This window comes from Oncorhynchus mykiss, chromosome 15 (assembly GCF_057628025.1).
Source record: "Oncorhynchus mykiss isolate SJ-2025 chromosome 15, ASM5762802v1, whole genome shotgun sequence".
Taxonomy (NCBI): domain Eukaryota; kingdom Metazoa; phylum Chordata; class Actinopteri; order Salmoniformes; family Salmonidae; genus Oncorhynchus; species Oncorhynchus mykiss.
The window spans coordinates 42287976-42305000 of record NC_143036.1 but is presented as its reverse complement, the minus strand read 5'-3'; the positions used below and the strand labels follow the sequence as shown (position 1 = coordinate 42305000).

General features: G+C 40.4%; 1 protein-coding gene across 50 annotated transcripts in view; it reads right to left on the bottom strand.

The window, feature by feature from the left end:
- brca2 (BRCA2 DNA repair associated) overlaps nucleotides 1-17025 on the bottom strand; it is a 35262-nt gene that overhangs the window by 13952 nt on the left and 4285 nt on the right. For 7 of the 50 annotated variants that reach the window (XM_090200041.1, XM_090200040.1, XM_090200047.1 and 4 more), the window contains 16 exons: nucleotides 14954-15028; nucleotides 14578-14826; nucleotides 11835-11895; nucleotides 11612-11658; nucleotides 11484-11512; nucleotides 11276-11384; nucleotides 11126-11187; nucleotides 10797-10887; nucleotides 9912-10685; nucleotides 6072-9785; nucleotides 4048-4146; nucleotides 3867-3936; nucleotides 3157-3683; nucleotides 2710-2888; nucleotides 619-803; nucleotides 118-288 (listed from right to left, as the gene is read on the bottom strand). In XM_090200041.1, coding sequence (XP_090056167.1) covers nucleotides 118-288; nucleotides 619-803; nucleotides 2710-2888; nucleotides 3157-3683; nucleotides 3867-3936; nucleotides 4048-4146; nucleotides 6072-9785; nucleotides 9912-10685; nucleotides 10797-10887; nucleotides 11126-11187; nucleotides 11276-11384; nucleotides 11484-11512; nucleotides 11612-11658; nucleotides 11835-11895; nucleotides 14578-14826; nucleotides 14954-15005 — 6419 coding nt within the window. In that variant the 5' untranslated portion in view covers nucleotides 15006-15028. Of the gene's footprint in view, nucleotides 1-117; nucleotides 289-618; nucleotides 804-2709; nucleotides 2889-3156; nucleotides 3684-3866; nucleotides 3937-4047; nucleotides 4147-6071; nucleotides 9786-9911; nucleotides 10686-10796; nucleotides 10888-11125; nucleotides 11188-11275; nucleotides 11403-11483; nucleotides 11513-11611; nucleotides 11662-11834; nucleotides 11896-14577; nucleotides 14827-14953; nucleotides 15029-17025 lie in introns of all 50 variants that reach the window. The other 43 variants (XM_090200034.1, XM_090200032.1, XM_090200033.1 and 40 more) reach the window with 9 other exon arrangements.

Sequence of the window (17025 nt, the reverse complement as noted above, 5' to 3'; positions counted from 1 at the left end):
GAGTGCGCATTCCCCTACTATCGTCCTGTACCGATGTGCCACATTGATACAGGTCGTTAGTGAAGGAAAGTGCACCAACGACTTGCACCAGAGCTAACTTTTTGGTTGCTGCTGTACCTGTATTTCAGTTGTAGGAGCACCTGTTCTGGTGTGAGACAGAGGCTGCCCATCACCTCTGGGAATGCCCTCTCCATGCAGGCCCGTTTCCACACCACCCAGCGGTAGTGGTTGAACACCCAGTCCTCACTGATCAGCTTGGGGTCCACGCCAGGGCTGTCACACAATGCTCTGAAGTAGAGGGGGATCTTATGTTCAGTTTAATTCATTATTTAAAAATGTATACATTTTTATCAAGTTCACCATCGAAGTATTGCGATGTAGTGTTAACTGCAGCATCAGTGATATAACCTATAAACCAAATATTTATTCAAGTTGATTTAACTAGTTATTTAAGTACAAATGTATTTAAATTTGTTTCTAAAAACTATTTCGATATAGCGGTAGATGGAGCATCAGTATACCTGTTATATACATACAAATACATAGCAAAGTTGAAAATTAACAATTTCATCAGTTGGAACGAATGCTACCTGTCCCAAACAATCAATAAAACCGTACCTGTGGAACTCATGTTTCCCTGCAGTTCCATCGTTGCGAGGAATGAGCCAACCCCCGTCGGCCAGCTGAATGCACCCCTCTACAAACGCCTCGCGTCTGAAGAAGTGTCGGCAAACAAAGCGGAACGCCTCAGCACTCTCACTGCTGATATCCCAAACATGCCGGTGCACTCCATAGCCATACAGCTGCGTAATATCCACAATGAGGATTAGACATCAGTCATTACCCCCCCCCCAAAAAGAACACACTTATCAAGTTCAACAGACAAGCCCCAAGCCCCTCACCATTGTTCATATTCTAAATCAGACTTCAAAAGCCCTGTTCCACCTCTACCAATCCAGTGTGTTTATCGGTCTGTTTTTACAGTATCAGTCTGTGTGTGTGTGTCTTCCAACACCTGTTTGTTTGTCAGTCTGTGTTCCACTACCTGTTTGTCTGTGTGTTTCAGTATGTTTGTATGTGTAGGTTACAATATCTGTTTGTGTGTGTTACAGTGGCAAGAAAAAGTATGTGAACCCTTATGAATTACCTGGACTTCTGCATCAATTGGTCATACAATTTAATCTGATCTTCATCACAACAATAGACAAACAGTCTGCTTAAACTAATAACACAAACAATTATGTGTGTTTATGTCTATTGAACACAATGTGTAAACATTCACAGTGCTGGGTGGAAAAAGTATGTGAACCCTTGGATTTAATAACTGGTTGACCCTCCTTTGGCAGCAATAACCTCAACCAAATGTTTTCTGTAATTGCGGATCAGACCTACACAACAGTCAGGAGGAATTTTGGACCATTCCTCTTTACAAAACTGTTTCAGTTCAGCAACATTCTTCTGATGTCTGGTGTGAACTGCTCGAGGTCATGCCCCAGCATCTCAATCGGGTTGAGGTCAGACTGGGCCACTCCAGAAGGCATATTTTCTTCTGTTGTAGCCATTCTGTTGTTGATTTACTTCTGTGTTTTGGGTCGTTGTCCTGTTGAGTCACCCAACATCTGTTGAGCTTCAACTGGAGGACAGATAGCCCAACATTCTCCTGCAAAATGTCTTGGTCAACAGAAAAATTAATTCCCAAGTTTATGATAGCAAGCTGTCCAGGCCCTGAGGCAGCAAAGCAGCTCCAAACCATGTTGCTCACTTCACTATACTTTACAGTTGGGATGAGATTTTGATGTTGGTGTGCTGTACCTTTTATTCTCCACACAGTGTTGTGTGTTCCGTCCAAACAAACTCAAATGTAGTTTCATCTGCTCACATAATATTTTGCCAGTAGCGCTGTGGAACATAAAGATTATATTTTGCGAACTTCAGACATGTAGCAATGTTTTTTTTTGGACAGCAGTGGCTTCTTACGTGGTGTCCTCCCATGAACACCATTCTTGTTTAGTGTTTTTTACGTATCGTAGACTCGTCAAAAGAGATGTTAGCATGTTCCAGAGATTTCTGTAAGTCTTTAGCTGACACTTCTTAATCTCATTGAGCATTCTGCGCAGTGCTCTTGCAGTCATCTTTGCAGGACGGCCACTCCTATGGAGAGTAGCAAGAGTGCTAGACAATTCGTCTTACCATGGAATGATGAACATCAAGGCTTTTAGAGATACTTTTGTAACACTTTCCAGCTTTATGCAAGTCCAAAATTCTTAATCTTGGGTCTTCTGATATCGGTTTTGTCGAGGCATGGTTCACATCAGGTAATGCTTTCTGTGAATAGCAAACTAAAATGTTTTGAGTGTTTTTTTTATAGGGCAGGGCAGCTCTAACCAACATCTCCAATCTCGTCTCAATGATTGGACTCCAGGTTAGCGGACTCCTGACTCCAATTAGCTTTTGGAGAAGTCATTAGCCTGAGGGTTCACATTACTTTCCCCAACCTCCACTGTGAATGTTTAAATGATGTATTCAATAAAGACAAGAAACAAATAAACTAATAACACACAAATTATTGTAAGAAGACTGTTTGTCTGTTGCGACTTAGATGAAGATCAGATCAAAATGTTATGACCAATTTACGCAGAAATCCAGATCATTCCAAAGGGTTCACATACAGTGGCAAAAAAAAGTATGTTTGTGTGTTAGTTACAGTACCTGTTTGTGCGTGTGTTGTACAGGGTGCCAACCTCCAACAGCCTCTCTGAGGGTCAGCCTGGACACCCCAGATGTCTTGGCCAGGTACAGGCTGCCAGGGAGAGGTCTAATGGTCTGCCGCTTCTTCTTCCTGATCCTCATGTCCTGCATGTCTCGGGCAAGCTGCAAGCACTCTGCATCTGCACACACACACATTACTTTTTCACATTAAGTCGACTCCTGATAAGTGCACATCGGTTACAATTTATCAGTCCCGATTCAAATGCCTTCTTGTTAATTACTTCCGGATAAATACATGTTCTGATTCAGTACACACATTTAGTCCCAAGCCAGTGAATTGATCAGCATAATTTCTTTCACGTGTTGTCACACCATGTTGAAACTAATAATATTGTTTACAATATCCCAAAGATGATAAAAAGGCAAGATAAATTATTATATTTGTACCATAAACAACATCTAGAAGGGTACCGGTGGCATCAGGGGCTAGCTGACCTGCAATAGACTCCTCTGCAGTGGCACCCTCTCCTCCTAGGGTGACAGGAAGGCAATGGCCACAATCATCACCTCGGTCCGTTTTGTCAATATTTTGTGGGTCCTGTTCCTTAATGGACTCCTTTGCGTTATCACTACCAGTGTCAGTGATGGGGTTGTACTCAGGAAGTGGAACAGATGTGGTCTTGGTAGGCATTTCAGAGATGAAGGGAGAATGATTATCTTCTGAAGGCTTAAAGGAACCCTCCCTGGTTAAGCGGTTGTTTTTTAGAAACGGGGAAACAAACACACCAGGCGCTCTAGTCTTGTCCTGAAGACCACTGCTCCCCTGTGGCTCAAGCTTGACATTCTTCCGGAATGGGGGGACAAATACAGCTGTCTTGGAGCTAACTGGTTTACGGTCTTCGGCAGTTGGATCTGACGTTGTCTTCTGTGGCTCGGGCTTATTCAGCCTTGTGTCTACACATCTCTGAATAGCGCTGGAAAGACAAACATAGGTGATGAGAATATGACAGATTTCATGCTAGGTGAATGAATGAATGCATTTTATTTGATAAATAATTTCAAAATACATATGTTGTTTGAACTACGTGAAAACAACAAATACACACAGGTACTGTACTCTAGTTCAGAAATACCATTGTTTTAAATTGATTACCTACCGATATGGCCTCGTGACATTAGGTTGAAGAGCCACATTATATTTGAAGACTCTCCTGTCTTTAAATATACCTGAAACAATCAAATATGCATTGATGAACCATCTTGTCAATGTTCATTTTCATTGTACAGGGAATTGTGTTACTTGATAATTCGTTACTTAGAAAAGGTCAACTGTCTTACCATCTGAACTGCTTTTAGCTGGAGTGAGTTTTGACCGTCGAATACAATCCACAGTTCTGTCGAATTTGGTCAAGAGTTTTCTTTTCAGAGGAGGCTGGTCTATTGAATATAATATCACATAAAGGACAATGCTGTAAATCATTTTCTTCAAAACAATATTAGATTGGTAAACACACAACCCTGTATATATATGCAAGTAAAAGGTTATGTCTAACAATACTCCTCTAGGCTCCTCCCAATTACAATATCTGATCACATTTTTGTTATTTTAGATCTGATAGATACAGTGTGTACACACACAGGAGGAATGGGAAAAAAATTCAGTCTCTCGATGTGCAAAACTGATAGAGACATACCCCAAGCGACTTACAGCTGTAATCGCAGCAAAAGGTGGCGCTACAAAGTATTAACTTAAGTGGGCTGAATAATTTTGCACGCCCAATTTCAGTTTTTGATTTGTTAAAAAAGTTTGAAATATCCAATAAATGTTCCATTTCCATCGTTCCACTTCATGATTGTGTCCCACTTGTTGTTGATTCTTCACAAAAAAATACAGTTTTATATCTTTATGTTTGAAGCCTGAAATGTGGCAAAAGGTCGCAAAGTTCAAGGGGGCCGAATACTTTCGCAAGGCACTGTATGTATATTATTAGTAGATGTGGATAGAAAACACTCTGAAGTTTCTAAACCTGTTTGAATCATGTCTGTGAGTATAACAGAACTTATGTAGCAGGCAAAACCCCGAAGACTAACTGTTCAGATTTTTTTTTTTTTGCTGCATCTGACTGTTCCCTGAGCTGTCATTGCCATGGGATATTTCTTAGGAACCTGTTTTCAGTTCCTACCGCTTCCACTGGATGTCACCAGTCTTTGGAATTTGGTTGAGGTTATTCATTTGTGCAATGAAGAAGAAGCACATCCAGCAACAACGTTACACTATCGAGAGTTGCGTAAGACGTAAAAAGGAGCATGGTTTGTTTACTTCCTGTATTGAAAACAGATTGCGCCGTCTACAATTTGATCGATTATTAACGTTTAAAAATACCTAAAGTTGTATTACAAAAGTAGTTTGAAATATTTTGGCAATGTTTATAGGCAACTTTGAAATATTTTGTAGTGACGTTGCGTTTTTTGGAAGCTGTTTTTTTCCTGGATCAAACACGTCAAATAAATGGACATTTGGATATATATGGACGGAATTAATCGAACAAAAGGTCCAATTGTGATGTTTATGGGACATAGTGGAGTGCCAACAAAAGAAGCTCGTCAAAGGTAATGCATGTTTTGTATTTTATTTCAGCGTTTTGTGTAGTGCCTGCAGGGTTGAAATATGCTACCCTCTTGGTTGACATTGTGCTGTCATCAGATAATAGCTTCTTATGCTTTCGCCGAAAAGCCTTTTTAAAATTCTCCCAGTTTTTTTTTTTTTTAAGTGGGACGCAACCGTCCCCTATACCATAAGAAGTTAAGAGATAAGAGACTAGTCAGACATTTCACTATAAATCAACTTGGGGAGTGGACATTTACTGCGGAGCTTTTAGAGAACACTAAAACTTGTTTATATAGCTGTGTAGGCATGGTTTTGGTCTCATGAGTAGAAGGTAATGACGTAGGCAGTGACATCACTAAGATATACGACTGTAGGAATAATAAAACAACAACTCGGACCCCTTTCTATTTTGCAGAACTTACTCGGAAACATGCATGCTATGTTCCTGTTGTCAACTTCTGTCTGCAATTGCATTAATAAAGGTTTTAGAATGATTTAATTAAAGATAGTCTGAATGCTAATTTCACAAATGAGCCAATGATTGACAAGGAACAAGGAACGAACCCTACTTTTAAGTATCTAAAATATATTTTGATTTAATTAACACTTTTTTTTGGTTACTACATGATTCCATGTGGTATTTCATAGTTTTGATGTAGTCACTATTATTCTACAATGTAATTTAAAAAATAAATAAACTAACCCATGAATGAGTAAGTGTTTCCAAACTTTTGACTGGTACTGTATATCTTACCTGTCATCCCTAAATCCTCTGCCGACCTTTTCCCAATTCCACTTCTCATCTCAAAACCCCCCTTGCAGGACATGGGGTTAGCTTGGATTGGTGTTCCAGGACAATGATCGGTCAAGTCTTCGTCCTCTAAAAGAGCCTTGGTACAATCCATGGCCTCCTGGGCAAAGTACCTCCTCTGGGTCACAGAGCAGCCACTGAATCCAAGGGATTCAAAATTTAACAAGGAATACTCCGCTTGACATTCTACAGATGAAGACTTCCATTCCATTCCAACAATGGTCTGGATCACTTCACGGTCCTCCAGTCGAACTGCTTTGACCGGCACACGCTGAACATTAATATGGGGAGAAGGGACCTTCAGTGGCCTATTTCCTTCAGATCTTTTGTGAGGGTCAGTATCCCTGGCAAGGGTATCATCACACGCTTCTTGAAGTGCCTTCTCTGAAACAGACAGTCCTTTACCACTGGCTGTGCTAAAACCAAAATGGCTTCCGACTGGATTACTGCCAACTGAATATTTTACATTACCAGTCTCACCCAGAACGTACACAGACTTCACATGCTGAAGAGCCTTTTCTGAAATAAACACCCCATTCCCACTGGCTGCACTACCATGAGAGATTTCATGCGTTTCCTTTGTTGGAATCTTTTCCAGATGCACGTTGTGGCCATTCTCAGGTTGTGGATTTTCAATTACATCACATTCGTTCAGAATAGACTTTGCTTTCTGGAGTGCTCCATCGGACATATGCACAGTCTTCCCACCGGCAGTGCTGAAATCACAGCTCTTTTCATCCCCGTTGAGGTCAGAATCATTTGATTTGTTTCTTGCTCCTTTTTTGACACCTGTACCATCTTCAGTGAGTAACAAAAATCTACCATCTGAAAACCAAGCCTCCTCAATGGCATTTGAGTCTGTGCAGTTATCAAGGTTTTCATTCAGAATGCTCTTCGCCTTCAAAATACCTTTTTCAGATACATGCACATTCTCTCCACCAGCTGTCATGAAGGCACAATAGCTTTTCCCTGGATTGTTCATCAGACCATCAGCAGACTTTACGTCTATATTCCCTTGCTTTGCTTCAGCACTGATTAAGCTGTCCATATTGAAATCACAGTTGTTGAAAAGAGCCTGTGCTTGCTTATGGGCCTTAGGTGATACGGTAACTTCTTTGACACCAGCAGTCTTACATCCACTGTGCTTCTGTGTTGGGTTATGAAGATCTACTCTGATCTTTTTCTTTGATTTAGAAAGTTCCTCTCCATCTACATTACATTCACTCAAAAGAGCCTGTGCTTTCAATAGCGCCCCTTCTGACACAGACACTCTTTTACCACTGGCAGTGCTGAACCCACATCCATTTTTCAAAGGATCTTTAGCATGGGTTTGAGAATTTTCTGGTTCAAGCATTTTGCTCTTTGCCCCTAGAACATCATGTGACATGCCACTATCAAATTGAGTTTTTGCTGTAAAAGGGATCCTTGCTGATATGGAGGCTGCTTTAATACTGGGTTTCTTAAAATCACAGTCACTTTTCTGCTGAATATTCTGACTTGGTATCTTTGCATTCAAGCTGGGGATTTTCCCTGGCTTAGAATTTTCCAATTCATCACAGTCATTCAGGAGAGTCAGTAGAGATTTTGCAGAAACATCAAGTCTCTTCCCTCGAGCAGTGCTGAAGCCACAATTGTTTCTCTCAAAATTATTACTGCCAGTCTCTGATACAACACTTGTTTTGCTCAGCTTTTCTGATGCACAACCTGAACTTTCCATAGCGTCACAGTCTTTGAAGACTGCATTGGTGTTTTGAAGGGCCTTTGCCGAGATGGTCACTCCTTTACCACTGGCTGTCTGGAAACCACCATCCCCATGTGTGTGAGAATGTGTAAAGTCCACTTTAATCTTGTCAATGTATTCATCATGTGGTTCCTTCAGATCTACTTTATTTTCAGGGCCATGAAAATGTGTCACATTTGAATCAACATGTGTGTCAACTTCACCTCTATATTGAACAGGTGAAATTTCAACTTGTTCCGTATTTTTTACTGCACACTTGGGTGCACAGTTTTTTTCCTCAAAATCTGCAAACAAGGCCCTTGCTTTGCTCAGACACTTCTCTGAAACTATCATAGCATTTCCGCCAGCAGTTTTAAAACCCACATCCAACTTTTTGCGTTCACACTCCATTCCACTGGTGTTCGTATCCATATCGAGTAGATGGTTCTTGTTTGTGGATTTTGTCAACAAACCAAAGGAATGCTCAGCTATGTTTTCAGAGCTATAACTGGGAATGTAAAGTACTCTTCTGTGGATAACATGTTCTTTGGATTTCTCTGTTGAATTGCTGGATGATGCCCCACTAGATTTAATTTTGGTGGTTGTTACTTGACAAATTTCCTTGCAATGAGAAATAGTTGTCTTTTTGTCAGGGGTGACCATCTTCACAGATTGCTTCTCAACATCAGAGTTGAAACTGTCATCGAAATCTATGCCTGTGAGAAAGTCGGGATCCAATTCTTTCTCAGATTGATGAGGGGGGCTACCATCTGGAACATAGAAGTTCAGCTTTGCTGGTTTAAACTGTGTGAACTCAAATTGGCTGTCTGCAGCTTCTAAGAGATTGCACAATTCTGAAACATCAGCTCTCTGTGAGGCTGTCAATGGACCTTGGCTATTAACAGACCTCTGGTGTGTATAGAGTAGAGGTGGTAAATGAGATCCATCAACAAGCTCCAATCCACATGACATGTTACCTTCCTCAGGAAGGCTTATCTCGGGAATATTGACTGCAGGTATTTCATCCTCAATCTCCTTAAACAGATCCTCGTCTTTCTCCAGATTTGCTGAAAAAAAACGTATCTTCTTATTGGAGGCCATTTTGAAACCAGACCCAGGGTGTGAGGAAACCGAAACATTGCTCTGATGGGTCGGAACATGAACTTGACCATTCAATTTTACGCTGGTTTGCTTTGACCTTTTGGCAATGTTGAGTGGACTAATGAACTTCACTTCTGTGGACAGTCGGCTTCCTGTCACACATGACAACACAGGTTTCACTTCACTGGCAGCAGTAACAACATCAGTCATATTTTCCTCAATTAAGTCATCTAATGATGCTTTTGCTTTCTTTATTGCTTCTGGAGGCAAAGAGATAATCCAGTTGTTACCCGTTTTAAACCCTCTAGATGATTGATTTCCATAACTTTTTTCAGAGCTAGGGTGAATGGATGATTCTGTTTGTGTGACATCAGAAAGGGTGGAGGGGGGGAAGCCGCTATCACACACTGTACTCTTCATTCTAGATGTGTTTGCAGAGTTGCTAAACTGAGAACCAGGAATATGCATTTCATCACTGATGCCAGAGTTCAAATGTTCAGGTTTCTGACCCCATTCTAGTCTATTCAACAGTTTTCTGTTCCTTAGTCTCATTGCTGGGAGACAAGCTGATACAGAGAAGCCATTTTTAATAGCATCTGCTCTTTTGCTGCATGGTTGACTGTAGTCAATTACTTGGCTAAAATCTTGCGCAAATACCCTGCAAAGCTGTGACATATCAAGATCAGGGTCTTTGGTTGGTGCTTGTGAAACAATATTTTCTTCAGTTGCACTTTTCTGAACTAGCGGCTTTTTCCCATCCAAGGCAGTTTTGTTAAGATTATTAAACTCAGCTTCATCTGGTATGGTTTTACTTTGTTTCATGTTCTGATTTTCACCTAACATGATGGAAGAGAATAAAAGCATATGTATCAATATATATAAATCAGTGAAATCGTTTCATTGAATGAAAGAAATCAATACAATAAATGGAATGAGATTAAAAAACAGCATTACAATCTTACCTCTGGGAGCAGTTCCAGGTGATGCAGGTAACATCTGAGTAACATATTTCTCTTGCACTGACAGAAGTGGATTTTGGACACAGTAAACAAATGTCCTTGTTTTCCTGGGAAATGTGTGTTCTAGAGAGCTTTCGACTACAGACCCTGTCAATTGAGATCCCTCTGGCTGGCTGGTGCATGGTAATCTTCTTCTGGAAAGAGCAGACTCCACCTGGACAGTGTGCTTAGAGGAACCACGATCCGGCTGCTGGCTTCCAGTGAAGTCACGGAATGTTTCACTTTTGCCACCTTGTGGAATTATGTGTTTAGTAGAGGAAGACCCCTCATGGTGAAATGAATCCATATCATAGCCTAAAAAGTTAGGTACATTTATTGGAGTCCACTGAGAAGTCGCCAAATCCCCAGACTTCATGTCAGTCCTGGACTCAAGAGGCTCAGATGTTTCCCTGGTGTGTTGGTATTCTCCTGCTCTCCCACTGGATACTTTGTCATGTTCCGTTGTAGAAGTAGGTACGTGTTTCTTAGTTGCGCCACTTTGCTTCCTTTTGATTCTCTCGTTGGTCTTCACCCGTTGTAAAGCCAAACTTTTGTTGCTGAAGAATATGGAGAGGACATCCTCGGCTCCATCTAGGACACCGGTCATTGTGCTGCAGATTTCTCCGTCCTCAATAGCATCTGGTAAAGTCTGTTTCCAATGGCTGCCACTGTCACCAGGTAACGTGTCTTGAAAGCCAGGGGAGATGTCAATCACACCAGGCAAGTGGGAATCTAGTCCTGTTGGTATATCAGAGAAATAATCAGTACTTGTATCTGTTACACAGTGTTATTGTGCAGAGTAACTTCTACAATATTTACTACTGTAGTTACCATTCAACAAATACTCACCATTGTGTTGACAGAGAGGTCTATCATTCTGTTCTGGTGACAGCATTGTGCTTCTAGACTCCTTGGCCGAAGGGAAAAGCTTTCGCACAAACTATATGAGGGCAGACAAATCCTTCTCTACAAGTCTGATACACAAATGCCTTGAGCATGGGTAGAGTATCCAAGTGTAATCAAGGGGACACCAATGTACTGGAGCAATATTGTACTATTTATCCAATTTAGTTTTTAAAATTAAAGCAAGTCAATAGCATTAGACATCTTTAGAAGAAGACAAATCTGTTTATCCTTAACCTGCCATGAGTTTTTCTAGGATTGTATGGAATACTCACCATAACCTGCTCATCAGTAGCAATTCTTACTGGGCACATAGGACTATGCTCCTCACTTTTAGCTGCAAGGGTGAGGACATGCCATTTTAGACAACCAATGTAAAACTCCCATTATAATAAAACCCCAAATTCATACAGTATCATACTTACTCAAAATGATGGTGGGCGACATGACAGGTGTATTGAGAGAACTGGTCCAGGACATATCAGGGTCTAACTGTGCACCAAGACTTTCAGATGTACGTTTGGCAGAGTGTGCCTGCTGAAATAAAAAGATCTTTAAAAAAAAAAGTGTATTGGAACTTTTAAAACACTAGTTTGGTTTTAAAAAGATTTCCCCAAGAACAGCTGCACCTACCGTAGAGTGTTTTGGTGTGTCAAGCAGCCCTGTAAAAAGAAAGTTGTGCAAATTTTTATCAAAACAATAAATACCAATATAATAAATATCAACATCGATCAACAATGAAAAGTCACCAGTCAGCTTACCAAAACTGTCTCCATGCAGCCTTGTTCTATAGGATTTACTGGGGGTCCTGCTGAAAATAGAACCACTGATGTCAACCATCACAAGAGCAGGTGTTCTGACATCACATTCTGAGCAGGTGGTCAGAATATCAGGATCCAGGCATTAGCAAAGCAAGGTATACTTTTAGATGAGCACATTTGTGAAAAGCCAACGTATCAGCACAAAAGAGACAGACATTCTCACCTGTCTATTGATTTTCCAAATAAGCATGGGCTTGTGTCCATTTTTTCAGTTGCAGAGGTTCCTGAGCAGCAAAATGGAAAATACCAGTGCACACATTCCGCAGCCACGTAATCAGGGATAACATAGAAAATCAGGAAAAAGGAGATAGGCCAACTGGTTAGAGGTAGGTCTAGCACTCGTTCACCAAAGAAGGGTTCTCAATTAAAGAACTTATGACGGAGCAGGAATTTGTACAACTGTTCTGACGCTCTGTCCACACGTTAAAGATCCTCACTTGTGATACGGTTTTGGAAACTTTTGGAACTTCACTTTCATTTATTTTCATGAAAGAAATTATAAAATTACGACACATTTTTAACAAGATTCCCAAAAAGGAATATGTCCATGTTAAAGCTTTACGGAAGAGAGGCGCCCATCAGTTCCAATTAGCTACAGTTGAAGTCAGAAGTTTACATACACTTAGGTTGGAGTCAATAAAACTCATCTTTCAACCACTCCACAAATTTCTTGTTAACAAACTAGAGTTTTGGCAACTCGGTTAGGACATCACTTTGTGCATGACAAGTCATTTTTCTAACAATTGTTTAGACAGATTATTTTACTGTATTACAATTACAGTGGGTCAGACGTTTACATACATTAAGTTGACTGTGCCTTTAAACAGCTTGGAAAATTCCAGAAAATGTCATGGCTTTAGAAGCCTTTGATTTGAGTCAACTGGAAGTATACCTGTGGCTGTATTTCAAGGCCAACTTTCAAACTCAGTGTCTCTTTGCTTGACATCATGGAATATTCCAAAAATAAATCAGCCAAGACCTCAGGGGAAAACATTTTTTGTAGACCTCCACAAGTCTGGCTCATCCTTGGTACCTTCAGGCGTTTGGAAATTGCTACCACGTTCATCTGTACAAACAATAGTACGCATGTATAAACAGCATGGGACCACACAGCCATCATACCGCTCAGGAAGGAGATGTGTTCTGTCTCCTAGAGATGAACGTACTTTGGTGCAAAAAGTGCAAATCAATCCAAGAACGACAGCAAAGGACCTGGTGAAGATGCTGGAGGAAACAGGTACAAAAGTATCTAGATCCACAGTCAAACGAGTCCTATATCGACATAACCTGACAGGCCGCTCAGCAAGGAAGAAGCTACTGCTCCAAAACCACCATAAAAAAGCCAGACTACGGTTTGCAACTGCACATGGGGACAAAGATCGTACTTTTTGGAGAAATGTCCTCTAGTCTGATGAAACAAAAATAGAACTGTTTGGCCATAATGACCATCGTTATGGTTGGAGGAAAAAGGGGGAGGCTTGCAAGCCGAAGAACACCATCCCAACCGTGAAGCACGGGGGTGGCAGCATCATGTTGTGGGGGTGCTTGGCTGCAGGAGGGACTGGGGCACTTCACAAAATAGATGGCATCATGAGGCAGGAAATTATGTGGATATATTGACGTAACATCTCAAGACATCAGTCAGGAAGTTAAAGTTTGGTCGCAAATGGGTCTTCCAAATGGACAATGACCCCAAGCATACTTCCAACGTTGTGGCAAAATGGCTTAAGGACAACAAACTCAAGGTATTGGAGTGGCCATCAAAGCTCTGACCTCAATCACATATAGAAAATTTGTGGGCAGAACTGAAAAAGCGTGTGTGAGCAAGGAGGCCTACAAACCTGACTCAATTACACCAGCTGTCAGGAGGAATGGGCCAAAATTCACCCAACATATTGTGGGAAGCTTGTGGAAGGCTACCCGAAACATTTGACCCAAGTTAAACAATTTAAAGGCAATGCTACCAAATACTAATTAAGTGTATGTAAACTTCAGACCCACTGGGAATGTGATGAAAGAAATAAAAGCTGAAAGAAATCACTCTATTATTCTGACATTTCACATTCTTAAAATAAAGTGGTGATCCTAACTGACCTAAGACAGGGAATCTTTACTAGGATTAAATGTCAGGAATTGTGAAAAACTGAGTTTAAATGTATTTGGCTAATGTGTATGTAAACTTCCGACTATGTAAACTGAGATCATGTGACACTAAAATAAAGTCCACCTGTGTGCAATCTAAATAATTATGTGACTTCTGGAGGTAATTGGTTGCACCAGATCGTATTTAGGGGCTTCATAGCAAAAGGGTGATTACATATGCATGCATCACTTTTCCATTTTTTAAATAAGTTATTTTAATTTCACTTCACCAATGTTTTCTGTGTGACCAACATCAAGATGTAAGTTGCATCTCAATAGTTTTATTGCTTCTTTAAATCAGGACAACAGTTTTCAGCTGTGCTAACAATTGCAAAAGGGTTTTCTAATGATCAATTAGCCTTTTAAAACAATCAACTTGGATTAGCTAACACAACGTGCCATTGGAAGTGAGTGATGGTTGCTGATAATGGGCCTCTGTACACCTATTTAGATATTTAAAAAAAAAAAAACATTTAAAAAAAGGTGTTTCTAGCTACAATAGTCATTTACAATTTTAACAATGTCTACACTGTATTTATGATCAATACAATGTTATTTTAAAATTGACAATTGTATTGCTTTTCTTTCAAATTAAAAAACAAGGACAATTAAGTGATCCCAAACTTTTGAACAGTAGTGTAGGTCCTTGGATGTGAAAGGAGTAGGCTTGCCAACAATCCTTAACAGTACATTTTGGGCTAGGGTAAGTCAATGATGAAATTTAGAATAGTTTATTTTAACAGTGCAAACAAATATTTCTCTACCTTGATCAGGAAAAAACACTGCATCTTCTATCAATGTCTCAGGAGACTGTGGTCTTCTTTGCCTGAAAATCTTCGGGGTAGAGAACATATCACCATCAAGGGGACATTTCCCCAATGGTGTTTTGAAACTACCATCTTGTCCACAAGATATTGCAGTACTGGGATTATCTTTCTCTGTATCACCCCAATCCCGACTGGAAGCTTTAGCAGTGAGCTCTTCAAACCAGTTTGGGTTCAGAGGTCCCAACTCTTCATTGAGAGGATATGGAATAGAGAAGAGTCAGTATAAATTATATGACAATATCATTGCTAGCAGGTGCATTAATATGATTATAATGAGAAAATTAGATGCAAAGTTAAAAACATGACTTGCTACCTTCCCATATTTGATCCTTGAAAGCATCAAACATGTTTCTCCTTATGTCCATGTCTTAGGTCATCTGTGGTATGCCTGAAACGAGTTGATTATTAAAGTTTACTTAGCTAGATAAGCAAATAGCTAGTCCATATGCAGCATTCACGACTGGCAAACCTACAGTGCAGTCGCAAACTATTCAGACCCTTTGTTATTTTACAGCCTTATTCTAAATTTTAATCAATTAAAATGTTTCAGCAATCTAAACACACTACCCCATAATGCCAAAGCGAAAGTTTAGACATTAATAAAAACGAAGACCTTATTTACATACAGTACCAGTCAAAGGTTGACACACCTACTCATTCAAGGTATTTATTTTATTTAACATTTTCCACTTTGTAGAATAATAGTGAAAACATCAACTATTAACTAACATATGGAATCATGTAATAACCAAAAGTGTTAAACACATCCAAATATATTTTATTTTTGAGATTCTTCAAAGTAGCCACCCTTTGCCTTGATGACAGACTTGCACTCTTGGCATTCTCTCAAACAGCTTCATGAAGTAGTCACCTTGTAACAAGGTAGAGGTGGAATACAGAAGATAGCCCTATTTGGTAAAGGACCAAGGCCATATTGTGGCAAGAACAGCTCAAATAAGCAAAGAGAAACGACAGCATCATTGAAGATATTAAGGTCAGTCAAGGCAGAACATTTCAAGAACTTTGAAAGTTTCTTCAAGTGCAGTCGCAAAAACCATCAAGCGCTATGATCAAACTGGCTCTCATGAAGACCGCCACAGGACAGGAAGACCCAGAGTTACCTCTGCTATAGAGGATACGTTCAATAGTTACCAGACTCATTGCAGCCTAGATAAATGCTTCAGAGCTCAAGTAACAGACATCTCAACATCAACTGTTCAGAGGAGACTGTGTGGAACAGGCCTTCGCTGTAAAATTGATTCAAATAAACCACTACTAAAGGACAGCAATAAGAGACTTGCTAGGGTCAAGAAACACAAGCAATTAACATTAGACTGGTGGAAATCTGTGCTTTGGTCTGTTGAGTCCAAATTTAAGATTTTTGGTTCCAAACGCCGTGCCTGTGACGCAGGGTAGGTAAACGGATGATCTCTGCATGTGTGGTTCCCACTGCATGGAGGTGGTGGTGCTTTGCTGGTGACATTGTCAGTGATTTATTTTGAATTGAAGGGAAACTTAACCAGCATGGCTACCATAGCATTCTGCAGCAATATGTAATCCCATCTGGTTTGCACTTAGCGGGACTATCATTTGACTCCAGGCTGTGTAAGGGCTACTTGACCAAGAAGGAGAGTGATGGAGTGCTGCATGAGAGGACCTGTTCTCCACAATCACCCGACCTCAACCCAATTGAGATGGTTCGGGATGAGTTGGACCACAGAGTTTAGGAAAAGCAGCCAACAGGTGCTCAGTATATGTGGAAACTCCTTCAAGACAGTTGGAAAAGCATTCCAGGTGAAGCTGGTTGAGAGAATGCCAAGAGTGTGCAAAGCTGTCATCAAGGCAAAGGGTGGCTACTTTGAAGAATCTCAAATATTAAATATATTTTGATTTGTTTAACACTTTCTTGGTTACAACATGATTCCATATGTGTTTTTGATTGGTACTGTAAGTATTCAGACCCTGAATAATGACCGCGGTATACCCTCAAAATTGACCGCAGTTGCATCTTGTTTTCATTGATCATCCTTGAGATGGTAAATTCAATTGATTGTACATGATTTGGAAAAGCACACACCTGTCTAGATAAGGGCCAACAGTTGACAGTGTATTTCAGAGCAAAAACCAAGCCATGAGGTCGAAGGAATTGTCTATACAGTTCTGAGACAGGATTGTCGAGGCACAGATCTGGGGAAGGGTATCAAAAAATGTCTGCAGCATTGAAGGTCCCCAAGAACACATTGACCTCCATCATTCTTAAAATGGAAGAAGTTTGTAACCACCAAGACTCTTCTCACAGCTGGCCACCCGGCCAAACTGAGCAATCGGGGGAGAAGGGCCTTGGTCAGAGAGGTGAAGTACAGAGGTCTTAATGAAAACCTGCTC